Below are 15,021 nucleotides of genomic sequence, written 5' to 3' on the forward strand. Positions count from 1 at the left end.
TGAGGATGTGGCCACGATGGTCTGCTTCATGGAACGCCATGAGACTGTTGTACCACCATGCGTGAATACGTACCCGGTTTGAGACCTAGAGTTGTGTGGATCCGATAAGTAACCTGCATCAGCAAAACCAACTAAACCATCTCTGTTATAGTTAGTATAAAATAAACCGAAATCTACCGTTCCTTGTAGGTAACGCAGGACGTGTTTAATACCGTTCTAGTGCCTTATAGTCGGACAAGAACTAAATCTTGCTAGGAGATTCACGGCAAAACATATGTCCGGTCTAGTGTGGCTAGCCAAGAACATTAACGCTCCAATTGCACTGAGTTATGGCATTTCAGGTCCGAGAACTTCCTCATCGGCCTTCTTTGGACCAAATGGATCTTTATCCAAGTCTAAGCTTCTAACAACCATTGGGCTGGTCAATGGGTGAGCTTTGTCCATATTAAACCTTTTGAGTACCTTTTCTGTATATGCCTTTTGATGCACAAGGATTCCATTATTTATGTACTCAAGTTGTAGCCCCAAACAGAATTTTGTCTTACCTAGGTCTTTCATTTCAAATTATTTCTTGAGATATTCTACTGTTTGGGCAATTTCACCAGAAGTTCCAAGGATGTTTAAATCATCCACATAAACTGCTATTATAACAAACTCTTTGTTTGCAAACTTCTTTATAAATAGACATGGACTGATTGGGTCATTATTATAGCCTACTTTAGCTAAATATTCACTTAATCGGTTATACCACATCCGACCACTTTGTTTCAGTCCATAAAGGGATTTGTCCAGCCTTATGCAGTACTGTTCTCGAGAACCACTCTTATCTTTGAGCTCAAAACCTTCTGGTAATCTCATATAGATTTCATTATCCAGTGGACCATATAAGTATGCGGTTACAACATCCATTAACCGCAAATCCAGTTTTTCTCTTATAGCCAAACTTATCAAGTACCGAAATGTTGTTGCATCCATCACAGGGGAGTATGTCTCCTCATAATCTATGCCTGGTCTTTGAGAGAATCCTTGTGCTACAAGCCGTGCTTTGTATCTCACGATTTCATTCTTCTCATTTCTCTTTCTTACAAAGACCCACTTATGTCCAACTGGTTTAATTTCAGGTGTTATCCTTAAGATCGGACCAACCACACTTCTCTTCTTTAAAGAGTTTAACTCCACGTCAATGGCTTCTTTCCACTTTAGCCAATCTTTACTTTGAGTGCACTCTAATATAGACGTGGGTTCATGATCCTCATTCATTTCAAGTGCTACCTTGTATGCAAATATATCATCGATGTCGACATCTTTACGGTTCCATTTAATTCCAGACATTATATAGTTTATTGAGATCTCATCATTATCTATACCTTCAGGTCCTTGAGGTTCAGCATCCCGAACCTCACTTGGTACCTTAGGACTTGCCGCGGCCATGTCTGTATTTTCTATAATTCCCTTAACCTCGGTCTGTTTTGCACCTTTAGACTTCCGAGGGTTCTTATCTTTGGAACCTAATGGTCTACCTCGTTTTAAACGTGGGTTAGACATTGTAGCAACTTGATTATTGTGTTCCTTCTGAACATCAATACGTACTGGTGCATTGTAAGATGGTATGTACGATTTTGTTACTCTCTTTGGGTCAGCAAAGGAATCTGGCAATTGTATAGCTAGCTTTTACAAATGTATAATTTTCTGGACCTCTGCATCACAGGCTAGAGTCCGAGGATCTTGCCAATTCAAGGATGTTTGATTTCATGTTATTTCTTTAACCAGCTTGCTAGTCTCTCCACCCAACATAGGGAATTCGGATTCTGTAAATTGACAGTCCGCGTATCTGGCCTTAAGTAAATCTCCTGTGGTTGGCTCAAGATACTTTATAATGGTGGGAGACTCATATCCAACATATATTCCCATCCTCCTTTGAGGTCCCATCTTAGTTCTCTGTGGTGGAGCAATCGGTACATAAACGGCACAACCGAATGTTTTGAGATGGGATATGTTTGGCTCATAACCCGTTAATAGTTGGGATGGTGAATATTTGTGTTCACTAGATGGCCTGATGCGTATTAGTTCTGCTGCATGTAAAACTGCGTGTCCCCAAGCCGACACAGGGAGCTTCGATCTCATTAACAATGGTCGAGCTATCAATTATATTCGTTTAATGAATGATTCAGCTAATCCATTTTGTGCGTGGACATGTGCCACGGGATGTTCCACACTTACTCCCATGGACATACAGTAATCATTAAACGCTTGGGATATAAACTCATCAGCATTGTCTAGACGTATAGTCTTAAGTGGAAAATCTGGAAAATGTGCTCTTAATCTTATAATCTGAGCTAACATCCTAGCAAATGCTAGATTCCTTGTGGATAACAAGCAAACGTGTGACCATCTGGTTGATGCATCGATCATAACCATAAAATATCTAAACGTCCCACACGGTGGGTGTATTGGTCCACATATATCACCTTGTATCCTTTCCAGAAAATTTAAAGTCTCTTTATGAACTTTGGCTGGTGAGGGCCGTATTATAAGTTTCCCTTGTGCACATGCTACACATGTGAGATTTTTTAGGGATAACTTTCCTTTCTTTAAGGTTGTGCCCATTTGAACTATCAATTAGTTTACGCATCATGTTCTTTCCCGGATGGCCAAGCCGGTCATGCCATAGAGTGAACTGTTCATTGAACATTTTGTGCTTTGCCAAGTTAGCTTCTATCATGTTAATCTTAGCATGGTATAAACCAGTGGCTAGTGCAGGTATAGTCTCAAGGACCTTCTTATGGTCATTCACATTTTTTGTAATGTATAAAAATACTTTGCTTCCTTCACCCTTTGTTTCAATATGATAACCATTCAAACGAATGTCTTTAAAGCTCAATAAGCTTCTCTTAGAGCTGGGTGAGTACAATGCATCACATAGTTCTATATGTGTGCCATTAGGCAATAATATGTGTGCCTGGCCGTAGCCTTCAATTAAATTTGTTATACCCGCAATTGTACTAACATTGGCATTTTTCAATATGAGGTTTATAAAATATCTTTTGTCTATTAAAATTGTGTGGCTGGATCCACTGTCCACCACTAGCACACTCATATCCTCAGCCATTTCTATAATGACAATAATTTTTATTTTAAACTTTAATAAAATAAGCAAAGAAATATCATTGAAATTAAACCAAAATAATTAAAGCATGAAAGCATAGAAATTAAACCAAATCCATAACTAAAATTAGTTATCTTCCTTTAAACAATCGGAAGTCTCAAAATCTAGTAAATCATCATTCTCATGGTCGAAGTCTTCTTCACCATCGAGATGTACATAGTTGGCCTCTGGAGTCTTCTTCAAAATCTCTTGATATGCATCAATGAGATGTCTAGGCGTTCTGCAGTTCTTAGCCCAGTGGTTGGACATACCACATCGGTGACAAACCGATTTAGCCTTGATTTGCGGTTTAAAGGACCCACGGCCCCTACCACTGCGGCCACGGCCACCATGGCCGTAACCATCAAAACGGCTTGCCTGGCCCCAACGACCACCACGTCCTCTGCCACCACGGCCATGGCATAAGTGTCTTTCTCAGTGAACGTAGTTGGTCTCCTTGGCCTCTTTAGGCTGTTTAGGCTCATTCTGCTTTGCCACATCAATCTTGTGAGCTTCCGGTAATGGGGTTATACCGGGAGGTCTCATAGCACTATTCATCAACAACAGCTCATTATTCTGCTCAGCTAGTAGCAAGCATGAGATTAAGTCCCCATAGGTTTTGAAACCTTTTTCACGGTACTGTTGCTGAAGTACTATATTGTGAGTGCTAAAAGTAGACAAAGTCTTCTCTAGCAACTCCTTTTCCGTGACTTCAGTACCACACAACCTAAGGAGTGAGACAATCCTAAAAAGCTCAGAGTTATACTCATCCACGGATTTGTAATCTTGGATCCTTAGGTTCTTCCAATCGAATTGAGCCTTTGGTAGGAGCACCGTTTGTTGGTGTCCGTATCTGCGTTTAAGCTCTGTCCAAAGGTCAAGTGGATTCTCTATTGTGAGGTACTGGTCTTTGAGACTCTCAGCAAGGTGATGGCGCATGTGTTGAATGGCCTTGTACTTTTTCTTTTCGGTCGGATCGTAATCCTCCTCAATGCATTCAAACAAGTCCATTGACTTCAAATTTATCTTGGTGTCCAATGCCCACTTCAAATAGTTGTTTCCAGAGACATCCAAAACGGCATAATCTAGGTTATTCAACCTTGCCATCTGCATAAACAGAAATAGACAACCGATTAGCATGCGGTATTTAAGACCGAACCATGCATTCAAACAATAGGCCATGTGGTATTTAAGGCCGAACCATGCCATCAATTTAATCTTAGGTCATGCGGTATTTAAGACCGAACCATGCCTTGTTTCTCTTAAATTTCGTGGTTTAACTCCATGCAAACAAGACAACAAAATCAAATAGATTAAGGAATGCAATAATTTCCTTTTACTAGAATTTTTTTTTCTTAGATAATTTTAGAAATTTTCCTTTTCTTTACTTAGATAACAACAAAATATTCCTTAAACTTTAGGATAATGATTATAACTAATTTAGGAGTTATCTAATTTATTTTTTACGCAAACATAGAATAATTTCGATTTCAGTGTTTTTGGTTTTAGGGTTTGAATTTCTCAAACATCTAAATCGATTTTAATTTAGGATTTTAGGGTTCTTATGCAACCTAAATTTACAGGAAAATTCTATGCCAAATTCGATCAATAATTTCAAGGATGCATGCAATTTCATATTTTAAATCTCCTAGAACAATCAGATTAATATTCTAATTTAACAATTATAGTTCTAGGTTCTTATGGATCAAAACAATCACGCAGCAATTTAAACAATCAAACAATCAGATTCTTAAGCTTGATATAATTTGGTGCAATTCACAAAACAATCTAACAACCCTAAACAATCCGATTTTAAGTTTTAGGGATTAGGGAATTCAGACTTTGTTAGATTGTGTACTTGTAAGTTTTAGGGTTCAATAGATTTAATGTCCAAATTCGATCTTATGGATTCTAAGGAAGTTTGATCTTATTTACCTTCCACCGTTTGGGTCTGACTGGTTATGAACCGGGAGCTAAAAGACCTCGGTTTTTACTTCTCTCACGAACCGTGAACCTCGATCTGAACTTCAGCAAAACTTTGATCATGAACCTTGCTTGCCGAACAGGAGCTTCCACGAACAAAGGAAGAAGAAAGCGGCGGTTTTAGGGTTTGGTGAAAAAGAGAAGTATGAACGGCGGCGGTTAGGGTTTATAGGGTTTTTAGGGTTTTACTCAGCGGGATATAGAAACTATCGTGCTGATAACGTGTTGTAAACTAGAAGATTCAAAGGTTGAAATCTCTTATTCTTATTCATAATGTCTCAACGAGGTTACATATATATAGGGTACAAAGACTTAGGTAAAAACCGACTAGGAAAAGGAACAAGGCCAATGGGCCTATGTCCGATGGGCCGCACACGGACGGACCGTACATGGGCCTCATGTCATGAACAGTAAATGGGCCGGTCTATGGAGTCCACCAAGTGTTTTACAACATTTGGAGCATTTTCAAAAACTACCAATTTTTCATGCTTTTTTTTTCAAAAATACCTTTTTATATTGACTATTTTCAAATTTACCCATCTTTTATATAAAAATGACCAAATTATCCTTTTTGAGTGACAACAAGAATGTACAGTTACCAAAATTAAAAAAAAACTCCCGCCAAAAAAATAAATTTTTTTATGCCAAATTGTTTTTCCTGCCAAAATTACGAAATCGGATTTTCAAGCCAAAAATTCTGAAATTTATACCTTATAAAAACATTGTAAACACTTTACAAGAAAGAACTTTTACACCTTGTCACTACAAAAAAAAATAGTTGATTGCATCATTTAAATAGTATCACAAATGTAAATGATATTAATTTAAATGACTTATTGATAAATGATGCATAATATGTGGTTTAGTATCAATTGTAATTATTGATGTGGTAATGGAATAATTTGACATCAGTTCAATAAAAGTGACACAAATTTATTTTAACTTGCATCACTTCAAAAATATTTAACAAAAATATAAATTTACATCACTTAATATAATGATGCAAATTAAATCTCAATTAATAAATGATACAAAATTGATCTCATAATAAAATATTATTAAAACTATAAATCAATATACCACAAATCATTTCCATAAATTAATAATTATAAATATATATTTTTTGTTTGGATTCCAGATGTGGTTTTAATATTTAAAATACCGAAACCTGTTTCTTTTATTTTTAAGATTCCTCACTTTTTATTTGTTTGGATTTTAGATGTATTAATTATAAAAAAAATCTGAAATTCATTTCCATACTACTCAGGATCTTTGTAACTTCCCAAAAAAAATAAGCTTTGTGATTATTTAAAGGTGAAAGTGGTTCTCCATTAGCAAAAACAAACAAAAAAATTGGGAGTGATCAAAACAACAACTTTTGCATAAGTTCTTTTTTGATTATCAACAAGACAACTACTGGTGAAACAAATTATGCATCTACAACACATCTTCAGCATATTATCATCACATCTTAGAAGATTTGAAGGTAAGTGTAATTTTCTTCTCCATATTTTTTTTTATCAATTTTTTATTATCTCATGTAGAATTCTAACTTTTCTCTCTGTTATTTTTGGTTATATACTCAGAAAATCTCAAGATGAAACAACAATGTCATCAAGAATCTGGAAAAGAAAGGCATGAAAGACAAGTAATATGTGTTTCATATAACACTTAAGCATGGAGAAATACATATAACACTTAAGCAAGAAAAAACAATAGCTAGGTTATGAATTTATGATCTAAGTTCATCTTACTTTTTTTTTTCTTTTGTAAATCGTTGATGAATCTATAATAATTGGGTTTTGTTTTTTGTTTTTACTAATTTTTGTAAGTAACGAATTTAATAAAAAGATATTAGTAAAGATTTGAAAATATTTTAATAGATATCGAAAACAATTTTCTGCATATTAAAAATAATTTCGAAAATATTTAATGTAAAAAATCTGTTATTAATTTTTGTATTATTAAAACAAAAAATATTTTATTAATATCGGTTATTCATAAATGATACCAAAATTAAAAATCATTTACAAAAAACTGACACAAATATTTAAAATCATTTGTTATAACTGATTTAATAGAGCATCAGTTTGAAATAAACTGATACAAATTATTTGCATCAACAAATAGTAAATCATTTTTAAAAGTGATACAAGTTATTTTTACATCATTTAAATCTGATGCAAAAATATAAAATAAATGATTTAACACAATAGTTTTTTTGTAGTGTGTAAACACTTTTACAAGAATTTTATAAGATTGTTATAAGGTTTTATAACATTTGCAAGGTTTTTATAAATTTTATACCTATAAATTTTTTATAAATGTCTTATAATTTAAATCGTTTAAAATCTTATAAAATCTTTATAATTTCTTTTGGGGGGGGGGGGGAATTTTTTTTGTTGGAAATTTTTGTCAGGAATTTGTTGGGGGGGGGGGGGGAATTTTTTGGGGGGGGGGGGGGAATTTTTTTTGTCGGGAAAATTTTGCTTTTCATTTTGTTGACGAAAATATTTTAAGTATACGTAAAATAGTCATTAAAAATTAAAGGAGGGCGAAAATGAAAATGGCCAATAAAAGGGGTATTTTTGAAAACGGATATCTCAAAAATGATATTTCTGACAAATTCTCTTTAAATTTTAAAATATGTATAAATAATTGTTTCTTCATAAATTTATATATATATTTTTATGTCTAAAAATTATATGGTTTAATTATCTCAATTAATCATATACAACTAATATAATTATATTGATATATTTTGGATATATATATCTATTACATTGCCTTTTTTTGGCACAACATTTAATTCTATTCAATTGCTTTTTGTAATATTTGTCACAACAATATAAATAAGGAAGCTAGGATAAACAAATTGAATCACAAATCAAAATATGAAGATGAGTATGAAACTCTATGCAATAGAAATGGTGGTTACTCTACTTCTTCTTGCATATGATCTTGCTCAGGCTAGGACCGACCTTTTTCTTTTTATACCAAATCTAAATTTCCAAACTCAAACAAAATCAATCCACCGATTACTAGCTTTCCTAACCGAGCCAATTTCTCATCTACGTAACCTGGCCGCAAAGATATCTGTTAACCAAATTCTTTGGCCTCCAGGTCAAACTCCTTGTTTTCCATGGTACAAGCACTGCCCCCTCCCCCCCCCCCCCCCCCCCCCCCCATAAACTCCAAGCTAATCCCCATCGCCATACTTCATATGTTTTTATCTGTTTAAAAATGTTTAAAATATGAATATTTCAATAAAATAATGACAATGTTTTATGTTATTGTGTATTTACTCATCTATTTCATAATAATTATCATTTTTATATTTAAGCATGCTCACTAAATGTGTTGCTTTATATTATCAATGCAAAAATAACATACTAAATTTTAGTTAACACTTCACGGGCAGGAAGCTGGATATGGAGGAAATTATGCAAGTGAAGGCCCCTTGCTAGACCGTTCATCGTGTGTGAAGTGGGTTCTGGTGAGACGGCAAGCTTCTGGTTCGACAATTGGACTGGTTTAGGTCCACTGTTAAATGTTGTTGGCCCCAATGCTCCTCAAATAGTGGGACTTCCCTTGCAGGCGGTGGTGAAGGATGCTATACGGGGACAGGATTGGAGGATTTCATCTAGTCGAAGCAGACATCCTACAATAGTTTTAATGCGAGAAGCCTTGCCAGAGGTAGGGGATATGTTGGTGAATCCACAGGATGATACGTATCTTTGGAAACCAGATCATAACTCACCATCGGATCTCTTCTCTACTCAAAAGACTTGGTTGGCTCTCAACCCGACAGGTCCCTCTGTCCCTTGGTTCAATTATGTGTGGTTTAAGCATAGGATTTCGAAACACGCTTTCATTTGTTGGGTAGTGGCTTGGAATCGCCTCCACACAAGAGATAGGCTTCGAGGATGGGGTCTAAATGTTCCTGCAGTTTGTCCACTCTGTAATAACCATCCTGAATCCAGAGACCATTTGTTTTTTCAATGTGAATTCAGTGGTGCAATCTGGAGATTCTTCACGGACAAGATGGGGTTGCAACCTCCGGTTCTATTCATGCCTTGTCTAGTGTGGATTCACTATGCGTCGGCGAATACTAACCTAAAGACCATTATAAGACTGGCTTTACAAGCGTCCATCTACCATGTTTGGAAGGAGAGGAACCAGCGTATCCACTCCACCAATATCAAGACCGCCTCCGCCATCATTAAGGAGATCAATCTGTTGCTTAGAGCTCTTCTTCTCCCTCTGTCCATGCCTCAAGCTTCTCAAACTCAAACTCAAGGAGAAACTTTACTCATCACCTGGTTTAGACTCTTTTTATAAGGCTTTGGCCTGTGCATTCTGCTTCCCCCTTTTTTTGGCGTTGTTGTTGTTCGGTGTTCTGTCTGTTATTGGTGACAGGTTTCGGGGATTGTCTATGACTCTCAAACAAGTAAGTATCACCCTGTTTTTTTTGTATTACGGTAAGTAGGTGTAGGCGCTGGTATTAGTAATTGAATTATGGGCCTGTGGCCGACATGGGCTTTCGAGCCTTGTAATATTTATTTTGAATAGAATTTAATATTAAAAAAAATCTAGTTAACAAAATAATATAGTTATATTGCCTTTTGTTATTTTTGTCACATTAATATAAATAAAGAACCTCGGGTAAAAAAATTCAATCATACATCAAAATATGACGATGATTGTGAAGGTCTTTTCGATAGCAATGATGGTTACTCTTCTTGTCCATAATAGGACTGGCCTTTTTCTACTTACACCAAATTCAAAATTCCAAACCCACCGACTAGCTTTCCTAACCGTTTCTCAACTATGTAATATGGACACAAATTCTCTGGCCTCCCAATCAAACACCTTATTTTGCATGGTACAAGTATTTCCTGCCAACCCTGTTGATCGAGTGATCGTCAAATAGGAGAACAAATAACAAAAAGGACTGTCAAAGATCGGTAAAATTACAACAATGTTACTTGAAGGCGTTCGGTTAGTTACAAAAGCGTATGCTCGCTAATACAACTTAAGCACTTAGAATTAGAATAAGATAATCTTCTGATTCTCAGTCTAGTTAACTCTTGTCCATGATGTGACATATCAAACTCTCATCTTGAGATCGATGTGGTACCACTTGCCACTCTTATTGCTCTAGCGGCGATTAGGCCTGGGCATTTTGACCGAATCTGAAACCCGAACCCGACCCGAAATAGGCAGTTCGATTTGGATTTGGTTAGTATTAAATACCCGATGAGATTTCGTTTTTTTGAGATTTGGATACCCGATCGGGTTCGGGTATTATCCGATACCCGATCAGATTCGGGTATTACCAGATACCCGATCAGATTCGGGTATTACCAGATACCCGAAGTAGATCCGAATGAGCCCGAAATAAATACAAAAATGCATCTAAGTGGGTTCGAACACAATACCTTAGGCATTTATTGGTACATCATAAATCATTTTGCCATCTTAATTATTCTATCATAATATAAAACAGTTACATATTTATATATATATATATGTATTCTAAAATTGACTTGTTTTTTCCTTTATCGATCAACAAAATCCATAATCGTTTTAATTTTTTTCATTACCAGATAAATTTTAAGAAACATGACAAGCAAATCTACAAAAGAAAAAAGTGATAGTTTGTGGGTTTGAGGCGTGAGTGAGGTTGGAATATAAATATGAATCATATCATATAATTTGTTATAGATGTTGTTAGATTTGGTAGAGAATTTGAAAGATTTGATTTTTAAAGTGGTGGTCATGAAAGAACAAATCTATGGTTTTTGGCTGAAGAAGAGAGATTAATTAAGAAGGAGACAAGAAGAGGGAGATAGAAAGTAAAAAAAAAAAAAAATTCACGATAGATTTTTTTTTTATGAATTCGGGTTACCCGAAAATACCCGAACCCAAAGATATCCGATCCGAATCCGATCCGATATTATAATATATCCGATCGGGTTTTATATCTTTACATCCGAAAATCCGAAAACCTGAACATTTGAACCCGAATCCGATCGGATATCTGAATGCCTAGGGCTAGATGCGATTGTTCGTACTCAGGCCGTCTGTTTAAATGGGTCGAGCGTCTCAATGGACCATCTGTGTATGTTGCCCATTTCACGTCATTTTATTTGATGGATCAACCTTTCTAAAAGCTCTGTTGACTGTTTGCAGGAAGTTTATTAAGGAAGGATAAAACCCATATCTAACCAGCCCTATCTCCATCTCCATAAATTTATACGTTTTTTTTGTTTTAAAAATAAATTAAACTATATTAATATTACAAATTTCAATAAATAAATATAATATGTGACAATGTTTGTACCTTGCAAAACGTGTGGTATATTAAATTATTATTCTTTCATAATACAAAAAGTACTATTATTATTATATAATGAGAAAATCATATAAATGATCTAGCATTTTCACCTTTTATTCTGTTTTTTTTTTTCAAAATTATACTTAGAAAAAAGTAAGTTTAGTAAATTACGAAAGGCACCACCATCTTGAAAATTGTGATACAATTTCTGGACCATCAAACCTAACGTCATTTATTCTTGTGGTCCCTTTTATTTTATTTGTTTCCTATACCTCAAATAAAGAAAACAAAAAAACAAGAGTACTCCTAGACTCAAAATAGACTCTAACTTTCTTTTGGTAGGTTTTTCGTTAAAAATAATTAGAGAATCACTTAATTTGATTTAATTAATCTATAATTTCGATTTTGACAAATGACCAGTATGCCCATACTCGATCAATCAAAATTTTATAGGTCGGTTGGCGGATCCTAAATTATCCGACAACAGAAGGAAAAAAATCCGCGGATCTGTTTGTACTCAAGATTAATCATTTTCGGATCCAATCTATTATTTGATTCAAGAATTGTTATTTTCGATGCCAAACATAGTTATTCGTTAGAGACAACACTCGGATTTGAAGTCATTTAAGGTATTTAAAATAAAACCATATATTTCAATTACCAAAAAATCGGATAAGTGCATAATTAACGAGATTGATCATAACAAATAATCTTTTAAAAGTAAAATTTTGTGATTCAGTTAAAATCCGAGGAAACGAATATTCAACTTACCAAATCTTACGGTTTGCTTGATTTGCGATATTAACATTATTCTCTAACATTTTACGAATCCATCTCCAAAGGAATATTCATTTAACAGTTGTAACGAATCAAGGAACTAATTATATTTTGCATATATTACAAATATCAAATTTTAACTTCTTAGTGATAAACCTAAATCTAAATAATTTGGCTATAATTATATTCAGAACTTCCTATTGAAATATTATACTAAAAGAAGACATCTTAAATTCTTCACACAAAATGATGGCTCTCCCCCTTTCATACACTCCCTTGAAAGATCTTAAACCATACAAAAATGCTTGGTGTATTGAAGTTAAAATTCTCCACAGTTGGAGAATGAATACAGCTAAAGTTGGTGAATCAATCGAACTGATTATAGCTGACGAAACTGTATGTATTTTTAATAGATTTAATATTCTTAATAGATTTAATAGCCTTAATATCAATTCATTCTAATAGTGTTTATTTTTTTATATAATTAGTTCTATCAATGATGTACCAATGAAGATGTCAATTCTATCAATGATGTTATATTATCAAGCCTAAACGGTTAGTTCATCTTTAATCGTCCTTTATAATCATTTTTAGTAATCCTTCAAACATAATTCATCCTATTCATTTATTTTGGTTTTGTTTTTTTTTGTCTTCTCAGCTGAAGAAAGAATTTATCTAAGTTCTAATGCTGAAGAAAGAATTTATCTAAGTTCTGATTCAATTGACCCTCAAGATAAACGTGCACTGAAAAATAAGGTTTAATACCATTAAGGTTTCGGGTATACCTTATCATCGGCTACGTTTGAAAATAGGTTGTCCAATTATGTTGATGAGAAATATTGACCCGCATGGTGGTTTAATGAATAGTACAAGACTGCAGATCACCCAAATGGCGGACCATGTTTTACAAGCTCGGATTTTAACTGGTACGCGAGTTGGTAAGATAGTTCTCATACCTAGGATGTTGATATCACCATCAGATGCTAGGTTGCCTTTCAAATGCGTCGAAGACAGTTCCCCGTGTCAGTTGCTTTTGCAATGACTATCAATAAGAGTCAAGGACAATCTCTAGAAAATGTTGGTATATACTTGCCTAGACCCGTTTTCTCACATGGTCAGTTATATGTAGCAATGTCAAGGGTTAAATCAAAGTCTGGATTGAAGATGTTGATAATAGATAGTGAGGGAAAATGGAATGGTAATTACTTTCTAAATTTTTGGTATATTAGAATTTCTTTTCACTAATATATATACTACTAACTCTATATTTATTCTATTTTGGTCTATAGGTTAAATAGAATAAATGGTTAAAGGGGTTAATGAAGGAGTAGGATACCTCCATCACGTTATAAGTCATGTCTAATGTTACTATTCTTTTTTTTTTCTTTTCTTATTGTTTAATTTGGATATTAAACATCCAGAAACACAAATTATTATTTTTGCTTTTAATTTATCTTAGAACACAAACCAAAATACCTATAGTCCAATATTACTGTGTGCTTAATCTCTTACGAACCTACAATCCTATATTGTGGAAGATATATTCTCTTACATAGCTACTATTCAATATTGTTGTGTGTTTGATTTCGTAAGAAGCTATATTATGCAAAGTATGTACTCAATCAAGAGACTGAATTACTGTATAACCACAAATATATAAATAAACACTATATATTTTGGAAAATAAGTTTAAATACCTAACTCAGACAAAAAAAAGAAAAATTAAAAAAAACAAATTATTAAAAATAAAAATAACCCTCTGCTATAGCACGGGTTATCCCCTAGTATCTAATTAATTTTCATTATTTTGATGATATCGTAAGGTACAAAGAAAAAACAATAGATTTTTTTTAAAAGCTGCCACAATGGAAGGAATTTTACGAGAGTCCAGAAGAATATAGACAACATATATAATGAAGAAGGAAACAAATAAAAATTAAAGAAGATAAAAGTAAAGTGAACTACACTTATTTCTTAAGTGTTTTGTTTTCTGTTTAACTAAGAGGCTTGAATGGTTACTGCTTACTAGCAATTCGATAGTGCCAAATTTTACAACTCTTTAGACCATTTGTCTTCTTAAGTTAATTTATAAACGAGATTTTGAATTCAACAAAACTTGAAGTTAATTTAATTATGACATTTTTCTTCTGTTGTTTTATCTATTTTTTTTTAGTTACAATTATATGTTCCCGTAAAGGAGTATATCATATTATATGATTCATATATAAGTGCGACATATTTCGTAGGACCCATAATTACTATTAACTTCAAGGAAACCATATAAACTCACATGCAAGACATGACAACCTCTTGAAGTTAATATCATACGTGACATAATTAATGGTGAAGGATAATTATCGATATGATTTTGGGTCGAGGAACAACATGTCTAAATTTCTAACTACCTTAATTAGCAAGTTCAGTTATGTTTTAAAACATCCTTCGTTTTAAATTAGTATCATTTTTAATACTTTTAACACATATTAAAAGTAAAAAGTTAAATTTTGTATTTTGTTATACCTTACAAAATAGTTTAATTATAGGAATTCTATTTCGTTTTAAATATTTTACTAGTAATTATTGATAAATGAGATCTTTGTTTGTCAAAAGTTACATCAAAATCATATAATAACATTTATACTTTTGAAGTATATATATGATGTAGAACGACAATTGTTATAAAGCGGAAGGAGTATGCTTTTCTTTTCAAGTTAAATTAGCTGCAAAGTATGCATTTGTCATGTGACTTTATTGGTGATTAAGTGGGAATTATATG

At 33.7% G+C, this 15,021-nt stretch overlaps 1 protein-coding gene and 1 pseudogene across 1 annotated transcript; one reads left to right on the forward strand and one right to left on the reverse strand.

Annotated features, from left to right (window-relative positions):
- Positions 1 to 3,580: 3,580 nt before the first annotated feature.
- LOC147945230 (uncharacterized) lies at positions 3,581 to 4,252 on the reverse strand. The gene is made up of 2 exons (XM_087509163.1): positions 4,050 to 4,252; positions 3,581 to 3,872 (listed from the first exon to the last, which is right to left on the reverse strand). The coding sequence occupies exons 1-2, from the start codon at positions 4,250 to 4,252 to the stop codon at positions 3,581 to 3,583; spliced, it is 495 nt and encodes a 164-aa protein (XP_087365289.1).
- Positions 4,253 to 8,055: 3,803 nt separating this feature from the next.
- Positions 8,056 to 9,708, forward strand: LOC147945231 (uncharacterized; annotated as a pseudogene).
- Positions 9,709 to 15,021: the final 5,313 nt, after the last annotated feature.

This window comes from Camelina sativa, chromosome 4, assembly GCF_030686135.1.
Source record: "Camelina sativa cultivar CO46 ecotype springtype chromosome 4, ASM3068613v1".
In the NCBI taxonomy this organism is placed as follows: Eukaryota; Viridiplantae; Streptophyta; class Magnoliopsida; order Brassicales; family Brassicaceae; genus Camelina; species Camelina sativa.

Bases quoted from the DNA above. Each gene is read 5' to 3' on its own strand.
- LOC147945230 (XM_087509163.1), bottom strand. From the start codon at position 4,252: ATGGCAAGGTTGAATAACCTAGATTATGCCGTTTTGGATGTCTCTGGA. The intron at 3,873-4,049 runs GTACCTCACAAT...CTCACTCCTTAG, and splicing joins GCTGAGAGTCTCAAAGACCA to GTTGTGTGGTACTGAAGTCA.